Below are 16122 nucleotides of genomic sequence, written 5' to 3' on the forward strand. Positions count from 1 at the left end.
TTGGATCCACGAGAAAGATGTACCCTCAAACTGCAGGGTCAGCAGGAAAAGCAGTGAGCCCAAAGGAGCAACGTGGGTACCACCCCTCCTTGCTCACCCAGTGAAGGAGGAAACAGACAGAACAGTCTCTGTCTTGAAAGCAGGACTCCATCTTGCGCCGGACTGTGGACTTAGAGCTATATGCCCAGTATCTACAGTAACGACATACCAACTGGAAAACCAGGCCCCTGGAAGGAAGAGCCCCAGGGGTCATACCTAGACTCTCTGTAGCCTAAAAGAATACCTAATTATCTCTGTAACCGAATAGAATCATAAATTCTATTATGCTTATTGGGGTATGATCACAGGGGTATGTTCACTGTTAACTACCTAGGCTTAAGGCATATGAATCATGGGTTAACTTTGATTGTATCTTTCTTTTCCCTTATTCAGACTAGTTTCAGGGAATTAGGGGAGGTAGGTTTGGGCACGTACACTTAGGGTATATAAGGTTTTCACAAAAACTGGTCAGGGTCCTTGGCTAAGAGGAGACTCTGCCTTGGGCCCGCCGATGTAATAAACTGCACTCCACTATCTGCATTGTCCTTCTGAATGTTTCCCGGAATGCATGGCTACAACACCAGAAGTGCTCTGGAGCCTTCTCTGGCCCCTGTAGGGACAAGAAAAGTGATGGCCTTAAACAAATAGACTGCCAGGTATTTCTCCAGCGAAGATGGGCTTATTCAGGGTCAGCAGGGAAGTACAGTTCAGGATCTGCCACCGTGGTGAGCCATGTGGAGTTCCAGCACAGCGGGGGAAAGAGAGTGCTTCTGTGGAGAAGAGGGAGGTGGGGGCTGTGGAAGACAGTCTGTGGCTGTGCACTGACCACGTCTCTGCCGCAAAGAAGAGAAGTCCTCTTCGTCTTGGGCTCTGCCATTGTCACAGGGCAGGAGAGCTCCCGTTCTGGTCTCCCAGGTCTATTTAAGGTTTCTGCTCATTAATTTTTTACACTGGGTAGTTCTGGCCCAGGACAGAATACTGCCAGGGCAGAGGGCACAGTTAAACAAGCAAGATCGGTTCTCCTTTAAAAAGTTAACTTGTTTATTGTATAAAAGTCCCCGAGAAAAAGGATCCTGTGCTGGGAATGCCTTATCTCAGCTCTGTGAGGCAGAAAGCCTAGAGGTCAAGGGGGTGAGAGAGCTTACACGTTAAAACAATTCTCTTCCCTCCAGATTACAACTCCTGATGTTCATAATAAAGTGACAGGAGAGTTACTGATGAGTCCTTGAGTGTAAAATGAATTTATAGACCTGCCTGTCTGATCAAGAATTAATGGACTGAATTTAACAGAAGGTTTTCTCTCCCCTCCACTTATAGCTGGCAGGATTTTTATTGTATTATCTATCAGCCAGTGTAAGGAGCACGTGAATGAAATAAATGTGGAAGCCTGTAATGAATGTGAAAATCTTATGCATTTAATTGAAGCAAGGTCACTGGCTTCTGCTGGAGAGTCTCAAGGTCACTTTTCCTGTATTACTATAGGTGGCCTGTATAAATATTGGTGAACTGTCAGTAGGCAGTAGGTGATTGCTGAGATATTAATCTCTAAATTATAGAAATATTAATACATTTGACTTTTATCACAAACTAATTATTTGCGCATCTTCAATATATCTCATCAAACGCAACATCATTCTTCCCAGGCATCTTCATGAAACATGCACGAGATGAAAAGAACTGGTGCCTTTGCAGACATGCTGTGTATCGACCACACTATGCACACGGAGTCAGTGGATATTCACAGCCCCTGGACACAGCAGCAGCATCTCCATTTTCCAAAGCGTATAACAGAGACTTTAAGCAACTCCCCGAATTTATACAGCTGGCAGTTGTGAGGCTGGAATGTTCAGTCAACATTGTGAACTTCACAGCTCAGGGGCAGGAGAGCAGCAGAACTGGGGGATTGAGTCACGGGAACACTTCATTACTTCTGCCACTCAGCCCCACCCCCCACCCCGGGGCAAATATCCCCTGACAGTATCTTCCGACTCTGGTCCAGGGCTCTGTACCTTATTGAGAATGAGCCAGTTTTTGCCCAGAGTAAGTAAAGTCACACACTTGGAGCCAGAGATTAAGATAAAAAATATTTACAGTTATCCGTCAACAAAAATGCCAGAAGAAACAGTTTTATAATTGCAGAAAGCCACTCAGATGCTTTTCTGAACATAGTCAGATAATTCAAACAACAACTTTGCAGGGATGATGAGTACTCTGTGATAAAGGACCACAGCCAGCTAACTTACATGCAAAAGCAAGTCTTAATCAAGTAGGTCAGACGCAAGGATCAAGCTAGTGGGAGGTGGGCTACAGTCAGACAGCACCTTTTCAGGGGCCCAGCCTCTTTCTTCTTCCAGGCAACACTGCAGCCTACAGCTGTGTCTATATCCTGCACAACTATTATCATTTCATATCTGTCTGACAATCCCAGTTCTTTCCAAGCTTTGAAGATATTTGCTTTTGACTCACTGCTGCTGCTGCTGCTGCTAAGTCGCTTCAGTCATGTCCGACTCTGTGCGACCCCCATAGACAGAAGCCCACTAGGCTCCCTCGTCCCTGGGATTCTCCAGGCAAGAACACTGGAATGGGTTGCCATTTCCTTCTCCAATGCATGAAAGTGAAAAGTGAAAAGGAAGTCGCTCATTCATGTCTGACTCTTAGCGACCCCATGGACTGCAGCCCACCAGGCTCCTCTGCCCATGGGATTTTCCAGGCAAGAGTACTGGAGTTTGACTCACTACCCTGACTTATTTCCACGTCAGCTTCTCAATCAGAAGTCAGCTCTTCCAGGTGCCATCTGTGTCCACAACTTAACCTGTGCCACTGGGAGGTGAGCGAGTGATGCGTCTAAAGAAAGTAGGTCAAGAGTAACATTTCCAAGGCCCTGGTCTGTGCCTACCAGGAGGCTGCAGGAGCTCCAGAGGCCCTGGGCAAATGGAGAATGAATGATCTCAAGAAGAGGGGCTGTGGTCGTTCTTAGAGTGGTCACTGGGCCATCCCTAACTCTGATCATATATCCACAGAAGAGATGTGGCCATCAATCATTACTCGATTTTTAAGGGCAACTTTTTTAAAAGAAGCTACCTTGAAGTGCAATAACAATAGGAATGAGCAATGGACAAGAGCCAATTTAAATTAGTAAAGTTGAAATTTTTCAAATGGATATTTATTGAGTTCACAGGCAAGAACACACTGATCACACAGTTGCGGTTCTTTTTTCCTGGAGTTTCAGACTTCCTTCTCTGCCTAATTCACCCGAGTGAAAGAAAAGTGAAGTCGCTCAGTCGTGTCCGACTCTTTGCAACCCCATGGACTGTAGCCTATCAGGCTCCTCCGTCTATGGGATTTTCCAGGCAAGAGTGCTGGAGTGGATTGCCATTTCCTTCTCCAGGGGATCTTCCCAGCCCAGGAATTGAACCCGGTTTCCCGCATTTCAGGCAGACGCTTTACCGGCTGAGCCACCAGGGAACGCTTCTTTTATCCTTCAAACCTTACTCATGCACTACTGCGTTCCCTGGCCCTCCAGGCACTTGCTCACTCCCCCTGCCTGGCATACACTTTTCTCTTGAGATGTCTTCTGTCTGTTCACATGCCTATCTCTGTCAATTTTGTATCCCCGGGGCTTGGGTCACACAGCATAGGTGTTCAGTAACATCTGTTGAACTGAAGACTTCAAGAAAATTGTTTTTGTTGTTCAGTCACTAAGTCCTGTCTGACTCTTTCTGACCCCATGAACTGCAGCACATCAGGCTTCCCTGTCCTTCACCATCACCTTGAGTTTGCTCAAACTTGTCCATTGAATCAGTGATGCCATCCAACCATCTCATCCTATGTCGTCCCCTTCTTCTGCCCTCAATCTTTCCCAGCATCAGGGCCTTTTCCAGTGAGCCGGCTCTTCGCATCAGGTGGCCAAAGTACTGAAGCTTCAGCATCAGTCCTTTCCATGAATATTCAGGATTGATTTTCTTTAGGATGGACTGGTTTGAAAATTAGGTAGTTTAAAATTATTTGAAAAGGAAGGCTTGTCAATGGAGAGGACTTTTACAGAAGTCCATTTGCTTACAGAACGAAATGTGAAATATTGGGTAGATTATAGTCTAAGACAATATTCTAAGACATTAACGTTCCAATAAATACCCCCTTGGGTCGCAGTGCGTTAAGTTCTGGACATCCCTCTGGTTACAGAGCCTGGGTGGAGGTGGGGAAAACGTGCCCCCGCCAACTTGAGGGGACCGTGGAGGCGGCGGCGGGGTGCGGGCTCACCCTTTCCCCTCCCTCTCTCTGCCGCACCCACCCCTTTTCACTTGTGGACGCCAACGTCTTTCCGGCCAGGACAACAGTGGGCGAGTAAACCAGCCCATCCGCGTGCCTGGCTGACCCTGAGTGTATCCCGCACCCCGGGAAAGCCCAGGAACACGGGGGGCTGACCTGGGGCCGGGGGTTGGGGACCCGACGCCCAGCGTGCAGAGCCTCCAGCGCCCACCACAGCCGCAGACCCCGGGAACGGTTCCCAGGAGCGCAGGCGGGCGAGAGCCGGGAGGCACAGCCCCCGCGCAGGCCCCACCCCCCCGGACCGTCTCCGCGGGGCCCCGCCCCGGAAGTCCCTGTCCCCGCCTCTGCCCCCTGGGCCCGGACTCCGAGACTTCCGCCCAGGCCCCGCGTCCTCACGGACATCCGGGAAACTGACGAGTCAGGAGAGCACTTGGCTCTGGGCCCCACCCTCGGCGCCGGGCTGCGTCATCTCCCTGCGCCGCCGCCGGAAGTTCGGGCTCTGTGATGGCGGCGCTCGGCCGGGAGCTGAGGGGCTCGGCGGTGGCAAGGAGTGAGCGATGACCCGGCTTCTGGGCGTGGTGCACAGAGTGGCTTTGGCCTTTGTGGGATGCCGCAGTCTTGCCATGTTCTATGCCGTGAGGAGGGGCCGCAAGGCCGGGGTCTTCCTGACCTGGTGAGCAAGTCGCGCCGACCCAGGGCGGTGTGGGCGGCTTCGCTTGGGGACCGGAGCCCGCGGCCCTCTTGGCCACCTTGGGGTAGGCGCGCGGGGGTCCTGACGTGGTAGGCCTCGGGTCCGCTTCGTGTTTGCTGGGAATATCAGAAACGCCGCTTACAGTCACGGTTGGCCAGAGGCTTGCTTCTATTTAATCCTTCCTGGTGGCTCAGACGGTAAAGCGTTTACCTACAATGGGGGAGACCCGGGTTCAGTCCCTGGGTTGGAAAGATCTCCTGGAGAAGGAAATGGCAACCCACTCCAGTATTGTTGCCTGGAAAATGCTATGGACGGAGGAGCCTGGTAGGCTACAGTCCATGGGGTCACAAAGAGTCGGACACGACTGAGTGACATCACTTCACTTCTTCCCTTCTGTTGCACGGAAAGAGTTTCCAAACGGTGACACATAATGGAGCTCAACGCCTGATCTCATCTTCTGCTTTTAAAAAGAGAAATTCTTGTCAACTAGTGTTCATATCCCCGTAACAATCCTGTGAGTTAGATGGGATTCTCATTTTTGGGTGTAGTTACTGTGTTACAGAAATTCACGGGGCGAGTAAGTGACAGATGGAGGTCTTGAACCCGGGTGTTACGATTCCAGGGCCAGGGCTCTTCCCCCGCGTTATCGAGGTCTGTTATTTGTGTATGTGTTGTGAGTGCCCTGTGTTGCCCCCTGCAGCTGTGCTGTGAGGAAGAGGCCTCATAAGCTGATCTTTATGTTGTAATGAAGTGATTACATTTCCAAAGTTCTCCTGTGCTTTGAGGAAGGCCTTATGGTGCAAGCGTGCTGTCTGGCCGGCACATAACATGACACGGGGCGAACGGTTGGACGTGCAGAGGAAACTACAAACACGGAGGCTTGATCCTTCGCCTCCACGGAGCTGACAGGCCCACCTTTTCACACCGTTCCCAGCCTGAGAAAGTAGTCTGTTAGAAAGTGGGTGAGTTACAGCCCGAAGGAGTGACCCTGCCTTGTGTTTCAGGGATGAATGCAGAGCACAGGTGGACCGCTTTCCTGCAGCCAGATTTAAGAAGTTCGCCACAGAGGAGGAAGCCTGGGCCTTTGTCAGAAGGTCTGAAAGCCCCAGTGATTCAGAAGGTACTCACAGTTCACAGCATTGTGACATTGTAGCCTATTCAAAGCCTGTCATAGCCCAGGAGTCTCTTGATTTATATGCTGTGGTGGTGGTTCAGTTGCCAAGTCGTGTCACTCTGTGACTCCATGGACTGCAGCACACCAGGCTCCTCTGTCCTCTGCTATGATCTATGTAGCTACTCCTCTAAACACAGAGAGGAGAGATTATGGTTGTTTCCATTTTACAGATTAGGAAACAGGCTGAAAGCATTTTCACTTAGGGACTCTGTTGGTAATAGTATTAGAGACAAGCCAGGACTCAGATCTCCTATTCTGTTCAGGGTCCTCACTATGCTTAATTCCACCTTTAAATATATTCATTCTTGTTAGTGGATTTTATGGGCTCTAGTTGTAAAATGATGAATGTAGTTCTTTTCCCAACATGCACCTCTGGCATTTGCTTTTTACCCTGGATGAAGTCATGCAATTGGAACTTCCCCCAGTTCACGTGTTAGAAAGTAGAGTTAATTGACGTTTACGGACTAACATAAGGGACACCGAGAGTGACTGCATTAGAGCACAAAAGTTTAAACTGTAACCGACCTTGAAGAAGTTTTTTTGTTTTCATGAACTTTACTAAGGCATTTTTTACTGCAGTGGATGAAGGCTGAGAGGAGAATATTTCAAATGAGCTTCTTTTTAGCAGTCTGGAGCTCACCAAGGTGCTCAAACTTTGAACAAGTGCTCCTCTGGGCTGTCGTGACCATTCTGGGCCGAGCGGAATTCAGGGGGAGGCAGGCCCTGCTGGGAGTCTGCCCTGAAAGGCGAGTTTCCGAGGAGGAGGAGACCCAGCCTCCCGTGTGGCTGCCTCCTCCATCTGCCAGCAGCCTTTCAACGGGAGTGTGATTGACAGTTTCATTTTCTCCCCAGATGGAAATCGGCTTGGGATAGAAAGCTAGTTTGGGAGTATCAGTCTTGTCGTGGTTGGGTCCTTTTTTTTTTTTTAAGATTGGCTGTGCCGGCTCTTCACTGATGCGTGGGCCGTGGTTGGGTCCTTTTTTTTTTAAGATTATTTTTGGCTGTGCTGGCTCTTCACTGATGCGTGGGCACGCTCTCTAGTTTTGGTAAGTGGGGATAACTCTTGGCTGTGCAGCATGGGCTCTGGCGTGCAGGCTTTAGTTGTGGGCTCAGGGGCTTAGTTGCCCCTTTGGCATGTAGGATCTCCCTAGACCAGAGATCGAATCTGTAACCCTTGTATCGGCAGGCAGAGTCACAATCGCTGGACCACCAGGGAATCCCCTAGAGGAGGACTTTGAAGGTAAACATGAGGCGGATCGAGTACGTCAGAGCGGACATACCGGTGTTGCTCTGGACGTAGTGGAGACTCCCTCCGGCGCTGCCAGGCTGGCTTTGCCGTCCTCTGAGAGGTGTGGGGTGAGAGGCTGCGCCAGGCAGGGGGCTTCAGCCGATGCCTGTCTGGTCGGTGCTCAGCGAATGCACTGGTTTAGGGTTTAGGGGAGGGAGTGCCCTCTAGTGTTGGGTTAAGGTGGTGGTTTTCGAGATCTCTGTGTTCCTGTTTCTGCTCCATGAAAGGGAGGTGCAGGGAAAGCGGCTTCAGGTCACCGAGTGCTTCCTTGTACAGCAGCTGTGGTGGGTGAGGTCATTTGACAGAGTTCACAGCTGATGAAAGGTAGAGCTCAGATAGAAACCAGTTGTTTGAATCATGGTTTGGTTCTTCTGCGTCAGCTGCCGTAATTATATGAAAGAGTGAAGCGAGCTACAGCCTGAGTGGTATGAGTATCCCTTGAGGGCCACCCTCGGGTCCACTCTGGAAGGAGCACTCAGCCAGTGCTGTCCCCCCGGGCAGTGCCCACCAGTGCTGTCCCTGCACGGACCCTTTTGGCTTCCACTTCCCTTTCTTAATATGTCCCATCGTCTGTTCTCAGCTTATGTACAAAAACTGGGTCCTTGTTTTCTCTTGGGAAAGAGCCTCTCAGATTTTCTAACTCTGAGCCCTGGAGGGTTCAGCACCCATGGTCTCTCTGCCATTTCCATGGCAACCAGCGGTCGTCTTTAGCAGCAGCTTTGCTGTGGTCTTTACCCTGCCCTTGTGGAGCTTCTTAAGGAAAGTTTAGAGTCACTTTCCAGGACATCAGTCTTTCTCTCCTCTCATGTTGTGTTGTTTCTAGCTTTTGAGTAGACTGTCTTTCAGGGCAAAAAACTAAACACGTAGAAGAACCACAAGTGAAAGCGAGCAAGCGACTCCGTGAGCCCTTGGATGAGGATGAAGATGCAGGGGCGTGTGCGAAGCACGTGCGGCAGAGCGCAGAGCCACTGCCTCCAGTTAGCAAAGACACCTTTTCTTACATGGGTATGTCTGTCTTGAATTTTAAAAATGTTAGTACTGTAATTATTTATGTGTAAAAACCTCTTCCGCTTGAGGGAAGCTTGAGCTGACGTGTAACCTTCTTACCTGAAAAAGTCATTTAAAAATCTCTAAGGTCACTGTTTTATAACCGATCAAATGGTGCAGAATTATTAGAATTTTGGACATTCACTTGAAAACTATTTTATAAGCTATACGTGAAAAACTCGGTGATCTTTGTAAACACCGTTGTTCTCTATGGACACAGTGTTTCTGGTCCCTAAGAAAATGCAAAGACTTCAGTGCTTCAGGTAAGGAAGGCCCTGGACAAAGCTCCTTTATATGTTGACTGGCACCAGCATCTTAATCATTTACATACCATCTTTGCAAAACAGACATGATCCTGTCTTCTCCTGTGAAGCAAGATGGTTGTGAATTCCTCCCGTGCCTTTAGCTCTAGGAATCAAGTGTCCGTATTCAGTGACTTACGGTACATGAGTCTCCTTTTTGTCCTTTACACGTATGAATGAAAAATAGGAATAAGTAGCAATTTTTATATAAATCAGTGCATTTGTGGGTTCCAAGTTTTCCCAAAGAAGAAGCCATTTTATAATTCAAGGGAATTATAAATTCAAGGGAAACCAGTAAAAAATGTTTGGTCAAACTGCATGGAAACTTTTTGAAGTTATGTGAAAAGCAAAATCAAATGATCTAAGTCAAGTGAAGCAGATATTTGCGGGGTGACTGGAAGATGAAGCGCGAGGGTCCCCGCCTCAGTGCCTGGTGGGTCCTCACAGCCAGCAGAGAGCTGAGGACCCGAGAGGCAGTTATGCCGAGCATCTCCTTCAGCAGACCGTGGTCTTGGAGGCTCCTAGTCCCGCCCGCTCACACTTCGCCTCTGCCCCGCTTGCCTTCACCTGCTTAGTCTGCCCTCCTGTGACACGCCTCACAGGCACCGCCTCTGTCTGCCCCACACCCCTGCTCCCCGGCACCTGGCAGCCCAGTGCCCCCTCCGCCCGGCTGAGTGCTCTGCTGGCCATCAGCAGCGTGAGAGCCACTCCTTTTCTGCCTTGTTCTTTATACAGTACTGGTGTGTCGATCAAACTCTGTTTTGGTGGAAAGAAGCAAACACTAGTAGCAGAAGGCCGAAGACAAAAATTAGGTGCGCGTTTGTCAGAGGACATCCCTTCAGGCAGGGAGGTCTTCATCACCATCAAGGCGCTGTTGTCTGCAAGGGCTGCTTTTGGGGATAAACGTACCCCCGACCCCCACCCCTGTGGGGAGGGGGCCGTGGCATTGCTGGTTGGCCTCTAAAGCAAGCATTGTAAACAGCAGCAGGTTCTAGGTTTACAGAGTGATCCCTTTCACTTGAACTTGCCCAGCAGGCAGGACTGAAATATGAGCGGATTCCAAGCAGGAGAGTCAGGTGCCCCATGAGGCAGTAGTAGTGCTCTCCTGCGCAGAAAACTTCCAAAGCACAAATGCCCTCTTGGAGTAGAATGCTATCTCAACTGCAGTAAATTTTTTAGATGAATTCGAGTTTTTCATAATGCTGGTCCTTGGATACTCACTCAGTTTCCCACTCACAGGGGACTCTGTGGTCGTCTACACTGATGGCTGCTGCTCCAGTAACGGGCGCAAGAGGGCTCGCGCAGGAATCGGTGTGTACTGGGGGCCAGGCCATCCCTTGTAAGTAAGCCAGAAGAGGTGGCTTTTATTAAGCTTCACATTTAACCGAGTCACGCTTCAAAACTGGGGAATGGATGAGGCAGCATCTGCTACAGTTTGATTGTTTGGAAGCGTTGGCAGGGCTGGCGGGAGGGTCCCGAGCCCCTGGGCAGTGGTTTTTGCAAGGATGCATCAGGGGCGAGTCCCCAGACGGGGACCCTGTGCCCCTGCCACTCCTGAAGATGAGTGAGCTTAGAGGCGACCCGTGGTTTTCAAAAGGCACAGAGTCAGGGTGAGGGGGGTGAGATTGTTCACACGCGCCTGCCCCAAGTGCGGAAGAACTTGAGGAGTAACTGACAGCCGAGAATCCACGTGAAGGAGGGACTGCAGCCCTGCGGAGTAGCCGCTCAGCGCTCAGCGGTGTCCAGGTTCCCGAGCGGCCCCGGGAGGGAGCGGGGTGCTGCTGCCGCGCCTCCTGGCCTGTACGTCTGCCCGCCTCCGCTTGATGCCTCACTTAGCCTTGAACCCTCCACGGGGTGGTGAGCTCGGGTGGTGTGAGCATCCAGAGGCTTAGTACCTGGCCAGGATCACACGCTAGTGTGTTTCAGGTCCAGAAATTAATCTTGGGTTTTGCCTCCTGGTCCAGGGTTCTCCTATAAGACCATACCGTGGCGCTTTTCAATAAAATGTTGGGTTTCTTGGTTTGATTTTTAAAGGCTGTGTTCTTGAATGATGCTTTCATTCATTTCAAATAAAAAATGTAGAGGAGCATATTAGCCATTAAGTGACTTAAGGAATCACTTTGAGAATTAGTGTTATAATTTTATTTTCCTTTGTACTGTTTTGATACCAGAAATGTAGGAATTAGACTTCCTGGGCGACAAACAAACCAAAGGGCGGAGATTCATGTAAGTTACTGGATGTATTTTTCTGCTAAGTATGTCAATTCATTGTTCTTTACTGTTGACTCGAACATATCAGTGGACTTTCTACGCTCCTTGTATGTAAAATACTCAAGAGTCCAGAAGTTTGGGGCTATAACAGTCCTGATGAATAGGAGTTTTCTAGAAAAATGATAAAACTTGTTTTGAGTAGATGTCTGAACAGAATTGTATGTGTAGCCTTATTTCACATAGACGATATTATCCTTACAGTTAGCACAGGAAAAGGAATTTAAATTTTTCAGTAATTTTGAACAACAGTGTCGAAAGTCGAATGGTCTTTTCAGCATGAAACTGGTGTGTTTCTTCAAGGCAGCCTGCAAAGCCATCGAGCAAGCTAAGGCTCAGGACATCACTAAGCTGGTTCTCTACACAGACAGCATGTTCACCATCAATGGTGAGCAGCCGCGTTTGGCTTCTCCTGCGTTTTTGGAATGATTGTGCAGGGAAGCCCGTGTTTCCTCCCCTGGAGGAGGTGTGGTGTCAGGGCGGGACCCAGACTGTAAGGGGATGGCGCTGGTGTGTTGGGGCTGAAGGAAGCCCGCGCTGGTCCGGGGTTACCCCAGAGGCTCGGCCGTGATGGGCATGTGCGCTTCCTCTGGGAGGTTCTGCCTGTGGGCCCACGGCCTGCTGGGGGCTTGGGGGTTGTGGAGGAGGGGGAGGACGTGGGGCCTGAGCCCCGGAGCCGCGGGTTGTAGGTCGAGTGGAGGGACGGAGGAGCCAGCGCCCGGCCCGGGGGGAAGGAGGGTCCAGATAGTGACTTGGGTGCCAGTGGAGCAGCGGTCAGAGGGCCGTCTGGGGAGGAGGGAAGATGGGCGCGTGCGGGAGGGACCTCTGAGAGTGTGTGTCACCCAGGCATCACCACCTGGGTGAAGGGCTGGAAGCAGAATGGCTGGAGGACCAGCACCGGGAAGGAGGTGACCAACAAGGAGGACTTCGCGGAGCTGGAGCGGCTGGCGCGGGGCATGGACATTCAGTGGGTGAGTGCCGGGCCCGGAGGACCAGGGGCATCAGTGAGCTAGCGCAGCAGTGGTTTGGGTGATGACTTGCGTCGCTGCGGCAGTGTGTGTGAGAGCGCCCCCGTGAGGAGTGCTGCTCCCGCAGGCGGCCCCCCGCCCCCGCCGCCCCCGCCCCTGAGAGCCGCCTGTGAGCTGCAGCTCCAGGTCTCTTGGGAAGTCTCCATAACGTTGGGTAAACTAATGTGTACTGTGTCTCGTTAAGAATGGAGTTGCGTGATGAAGCTTTAGTAATGTGATTTTTTTTTCTTACACTAGGTCACTTTTACTAAAATTACCTTTTTTTTTCGCCTTTTGTTTTATGTCGGTGTATAGCCGGGTAACGATGGTGTGATAGTTTCCAGAGGACAGCAGGCTCAGCCCTGAATATACACTGGGTGTATGTATATCCATATCCAAAGGAGAGTGTATATCTATTCTCCCCCCAGAAAATTATCTTTCTGAACAACAGAAAGTTAAAAGTCCAGTCGCTTTCTTAACCCTACCCTGCTGTCCCAGCCCAGGACCCTCTTGACTGTTTGACAACCTGTTTGTCATTTAAACTTGCTTTTCAGGGACTTCCCTGCTGGTTCATGGGTTAGGACTCCATGCTTTCACTGCTGAGGGCACGAGTTTGATCCCTGGTCAGGGAACTAAGTCCCGCAAGCCTTGCAATGCAGCCAAAAAATAAAATTAAAAAATAAAGTAAACTTGCCTTTCAGCAGCCTAAGTGCAGACAGTTCAGTTACACGGGTGCACCCCTTCTGTGTAGCAGCACTGAGGGGACTAGGGTGTGTGTGTGTGTGTGTGTGTGTGTGTGTGACGTACATATCCATCCATACCTCTACTCTGCCTGGAAGCTCACCATTAAGTGGGAAAAGACCGACAGAGTGCTGAAGCCCAGTCTGTGGAGAAACTGGTTCCTGCCGGCATGTCTGGTGCTTGAGTGCGGGGGGCCCACGCCTTGGGCTGCGCTGAGGGGGGCTGTGGGGGCCACTGCGCTCGCCCTCTGAGGGGTTGGCTCGTACTGCAGTGAGTGTGTAGTGATGTGCTGCTCGTGTAAAAAACTGGTAAGAATAAAAGGAAACTTTATTTATTTAACAGATGCACGTTCCTGGCCATTCGGGGTTTAGAGGCAACGAAGAGGCGGACAGACTAGCGAGAGAAGGCGCGAAGCAGCCCGCAGACTGAGCAGGTGCTGTAGCTCCTGGAAACCCTAAGCCATGGCCCGCATCCCCTTTACTTACTGGGGTGAAGAATAAAGCTCCAGGCTGGGCCCCACCGTCAGTGGGCAGACCCGGCTTTCAGACTAAACCCAGAAGGCGGGTGCTGGTCTGTGGTGTGTGCAGTAAAGCTGGTTGGATGGTTCATAAATTGAACATTGTTCAGATTTGAGAATTCTGTGAGATCTTAGCATTATGCTTTATTGGGCTTGATACTGTTCTCATTAGCTGTATTGCAGTTTGGACAAAAATGTCAGGGCCTTGATTTCACAAGGATGAGGTAAACACGGGTTTAAAAGTGCAGGCAAGAAATCTAGACATTTTCTGAAAGCGTTCATTTGCCTTCCAGTCAGCAGGATGGAGTCAGGACTCAGGCGGACCGGTGCCTCCACGGGGTTGGAGGAAGGTGTGCCCCCCCGCCCCCCAGGACCCATGCCCAGCTGGGGGGACGTGGCCGTGCCCGGTGGGCATGAGGGGGGCCGCCTGCCCCCAGCAGTCCCGGCTGCATGCCCACCAGATAGCAGCAGTCACAGCGTCTGAAGACTGCGGTTGTTAATGCTGTAAAAGTGTCTTTGGTTATTTTTGTTAAAAGCACCTTGAAAATTAAAAACTTTAACATTATTTTTTTCTTCTACAAATGTTGTCATAAAAGCATGCAGAAAATGATATAAAATAAATGGACTGCTTACTGGATTACTGTCACTACAAATACCGTTACGTTATGACGATGGCTGCAAGTGAACGCCCTTGTGACCAGCCCCAGCCCGGCGCCTCCGCGCACAGCCTCCGCGCCCCCCAGGACTAACCCCACTGCTACAGAAGTGACTGCCTGCTTTTCTCCGTGGCAGTTTAGTCTGCTGATTTCTTGCCTTGACGTTTCTCTTTTCTTCAATTTCCTTTTAATTGGAGGCTGATTGCTTTACCACACTGTTGGTTTCTGCCTCATAACAACAGGAATCCGCGTCAGTATATGTATGTCCCCTCCCTCTTGAACCTCCCCCACCCTAACCTGACATTTCTTAAGTCTCTTTAATTCACAGGTTCTGCCTCAATCCATTGGTCTGCCTACAGTTTATCTGTGGAAGAGCCTGAGCAATCTGCCCTGCCGCTTCCCACTTTGAGATCTGTTACTCGCCATCTTGGTCCATCCAGTGTGTTCTCCCGTCTCCATTGCCTGCAGGTTGGCAGTGGGGTCTGGAGGCTCGGTTGCCGTGGGCTCCTCCCACGGGCGTGAGTGTCCTGGGCGCTCATCAAAAGGCAGCCACGGCTTCGTCCTTCCTGCGCGGGCAGCTGCCGGCGCTCAGGGCCCGGGTCTGTTAAGTCACGCTGGTGGCAGAAGGCTGATACCCTCCCATCCTACTCGTTTATTAGCTGGAATGGTTTCAGAAGCTCCTTCCCCTCATCAATTTTGGTGCCAGGGGGTAGAGGTCACATATGAAAGGCAGGGTAAGTGCTAAGATTGGCTCCCTGTCATCCTGAGAAGGTGACCAATTAGGGGTTTTTCTTTATGTGTTTTTATAACATGTAAAGATATGTACAGCTCATGAACTCATGTACTTGAGCCTTCCTGGTGGACTTCAGCCCGTCGCAGCCAGCCTGTAGCTGCTCTGGCCTGTGGGAGGAGCCTTCTAGGTGGCTCTTGATTGCTCTTTATGTTCATGTGTGTGCATTTCCTGCTTGTCCGTCTCCAGCTGCCATGTGAGTTTCCTGTTTGGGGGAGATTTTACGTTCTTGTGTCTGTAACAAGGGCCTCAGTTGCGCCTGTGTCCCCTCCGGGGTTTAGATGTGTCCTGTCACATCCCAGCACCGGGCAGGCCCTGCCAGCATCTCCCGGGTTAGGGTCATGGGGTCTGAGGAACCCGGGGGAAGTCAGTCCAGGCACCCCTGCAGTTCAGCAGCTTCAAGATGCTCATTTAGGTTTCAGCATCTTGGAAATCAGGGTCTTATGGTCAGGGATGTGTCGCTCTTTAGCAGTATTTTCACTCCTCAAGGCCTGAGAATTGGCTGCATTATTTTGGCGGGGTGGGGGGCAGGGGTGGTCTTAATTTGTTGGAGTAGGCAACTCGATCCACAGGCAGGGTCTTAGGCCTGGGGCGTTGAGCTCTTGCCACGGCCCAGCCTGTCCTGAGTTTGGAGGGGCTTCAAGTAGAAAACAGCTCCCCCCTTCTGCATGTCTCCTGGAGGGCAGGGGTGCTGAGCGCCCAGGCCGAGGCCGTTGGCTGGCATCTGGGAAGGATGGTGGGGCTGGCAGACAGGACATGCAGGAGAGCTACCCCTACTGGGGCAAGACGAGACGGAGCGGGTGAGCATAGTGGCTCAGTTGGGGCGCAGAGCACTCCTTGGACGAGCCCATCCAGTCGCCAGGGCCCAGCTGGAGGACGCCGCACTGCATGCGAGCGTGGGGGGTTCAAGGGGCTGAGATGCGCCCCCAGCACAGGCTGTGGCTGGCTTTGGATGTTGAGCCTTTCCTGAGGTGGTTGCATTAAAATGAGGCTGTTTGGGTGGCCCTAGTCCACTCAAGACCCAAGGGACACCTGCAGGGGGAGGGCCACGTGAGGACACGCGGGAAGGAGGCCGTCTGCAGGGCAAGGAGAGAGGCCTCCGGGAAGCCAGCTCTGCTGACATGGTCATCTTCGAGCTCAGCTCCAGGACCAAAAGGACAAAATTCTGTCTCAGCCCCAAGGCTGCAGTGTGTTGCTCTGGACGCCCGAGCAGACAGGACAGTTCTGTACGTGGAAGTTTGGAAGGTTTCTGACTAGAAATGGTGACCACAAGCTGCAGGGTCACAGTGACTACTAAAGACTTTCAAGGTTGTTGGCTGAGCTAGTCTTTGTA

At 51.0% G+C, this 16122-nt stretch overlaps 1 protein-coding gene across 4 annotated transcripts; it reads left to right on the forward strand.

Annotated features, from left to right (window-relative positions):
- Positions 1-4764: 4764 nt before the first annotated feature.
- RNASEH1 (ribonuclease H1) lies at positions 4765-13980 on the forward strand. Of its 4 annotated transcripts, none has more exons than XM_061426715.1 (10): positions 4765-4981; positions 6004-6119; positions 7360-7413; positions 8296-8466; positions 10050-10149; positions 10982-11036; positions 11382-11466; positions 11925-12049; positions 13169-13259; positions 13637-13980. In XM_061426715.1, exons 1-9 carry the CDS (start codon positions 4866-4868, stop codon positions 13253-13255), a joined length of 909 nt encoding a protein of 302 aa, XP_061282699.1. In that variant the 5' UTR covers positions 4765-4865; the 3' UTR covers positions 13256-13259; positions 13637-13980. The 4 variants fall into 4 exon arrangements, with proteins under 4 accessions (XP_061282699.1, XP_061282700.1, XP_061282701.1 ...); XM_061426716.1 differs by having other exon boundaries at positions 4766-4981; positions 8308-8466; XM_061426717.1 differs by lacking the exon at positions 7360-7413 and having other exon boundaries at positions 4768-4981.
- The last annotated feature ends 2142 nt before the right edge of the window (positions 13981-16122 follow it).

The sequence above is a fragment of the Bos javanicus genome, chromosome 8, assembly GCF_032452875.1.
Source record: "Bos javanicus breed banteng chromosome 8, ARS-OSU_banteng_1.0, whole genome shotgun sequence".
Classification (NCBI taxonomy): Eukaryota; Metazoa; Chordata; class Mammalia; order Artiodactyla; family Bovidae; genus Bos; species Bos javanicus.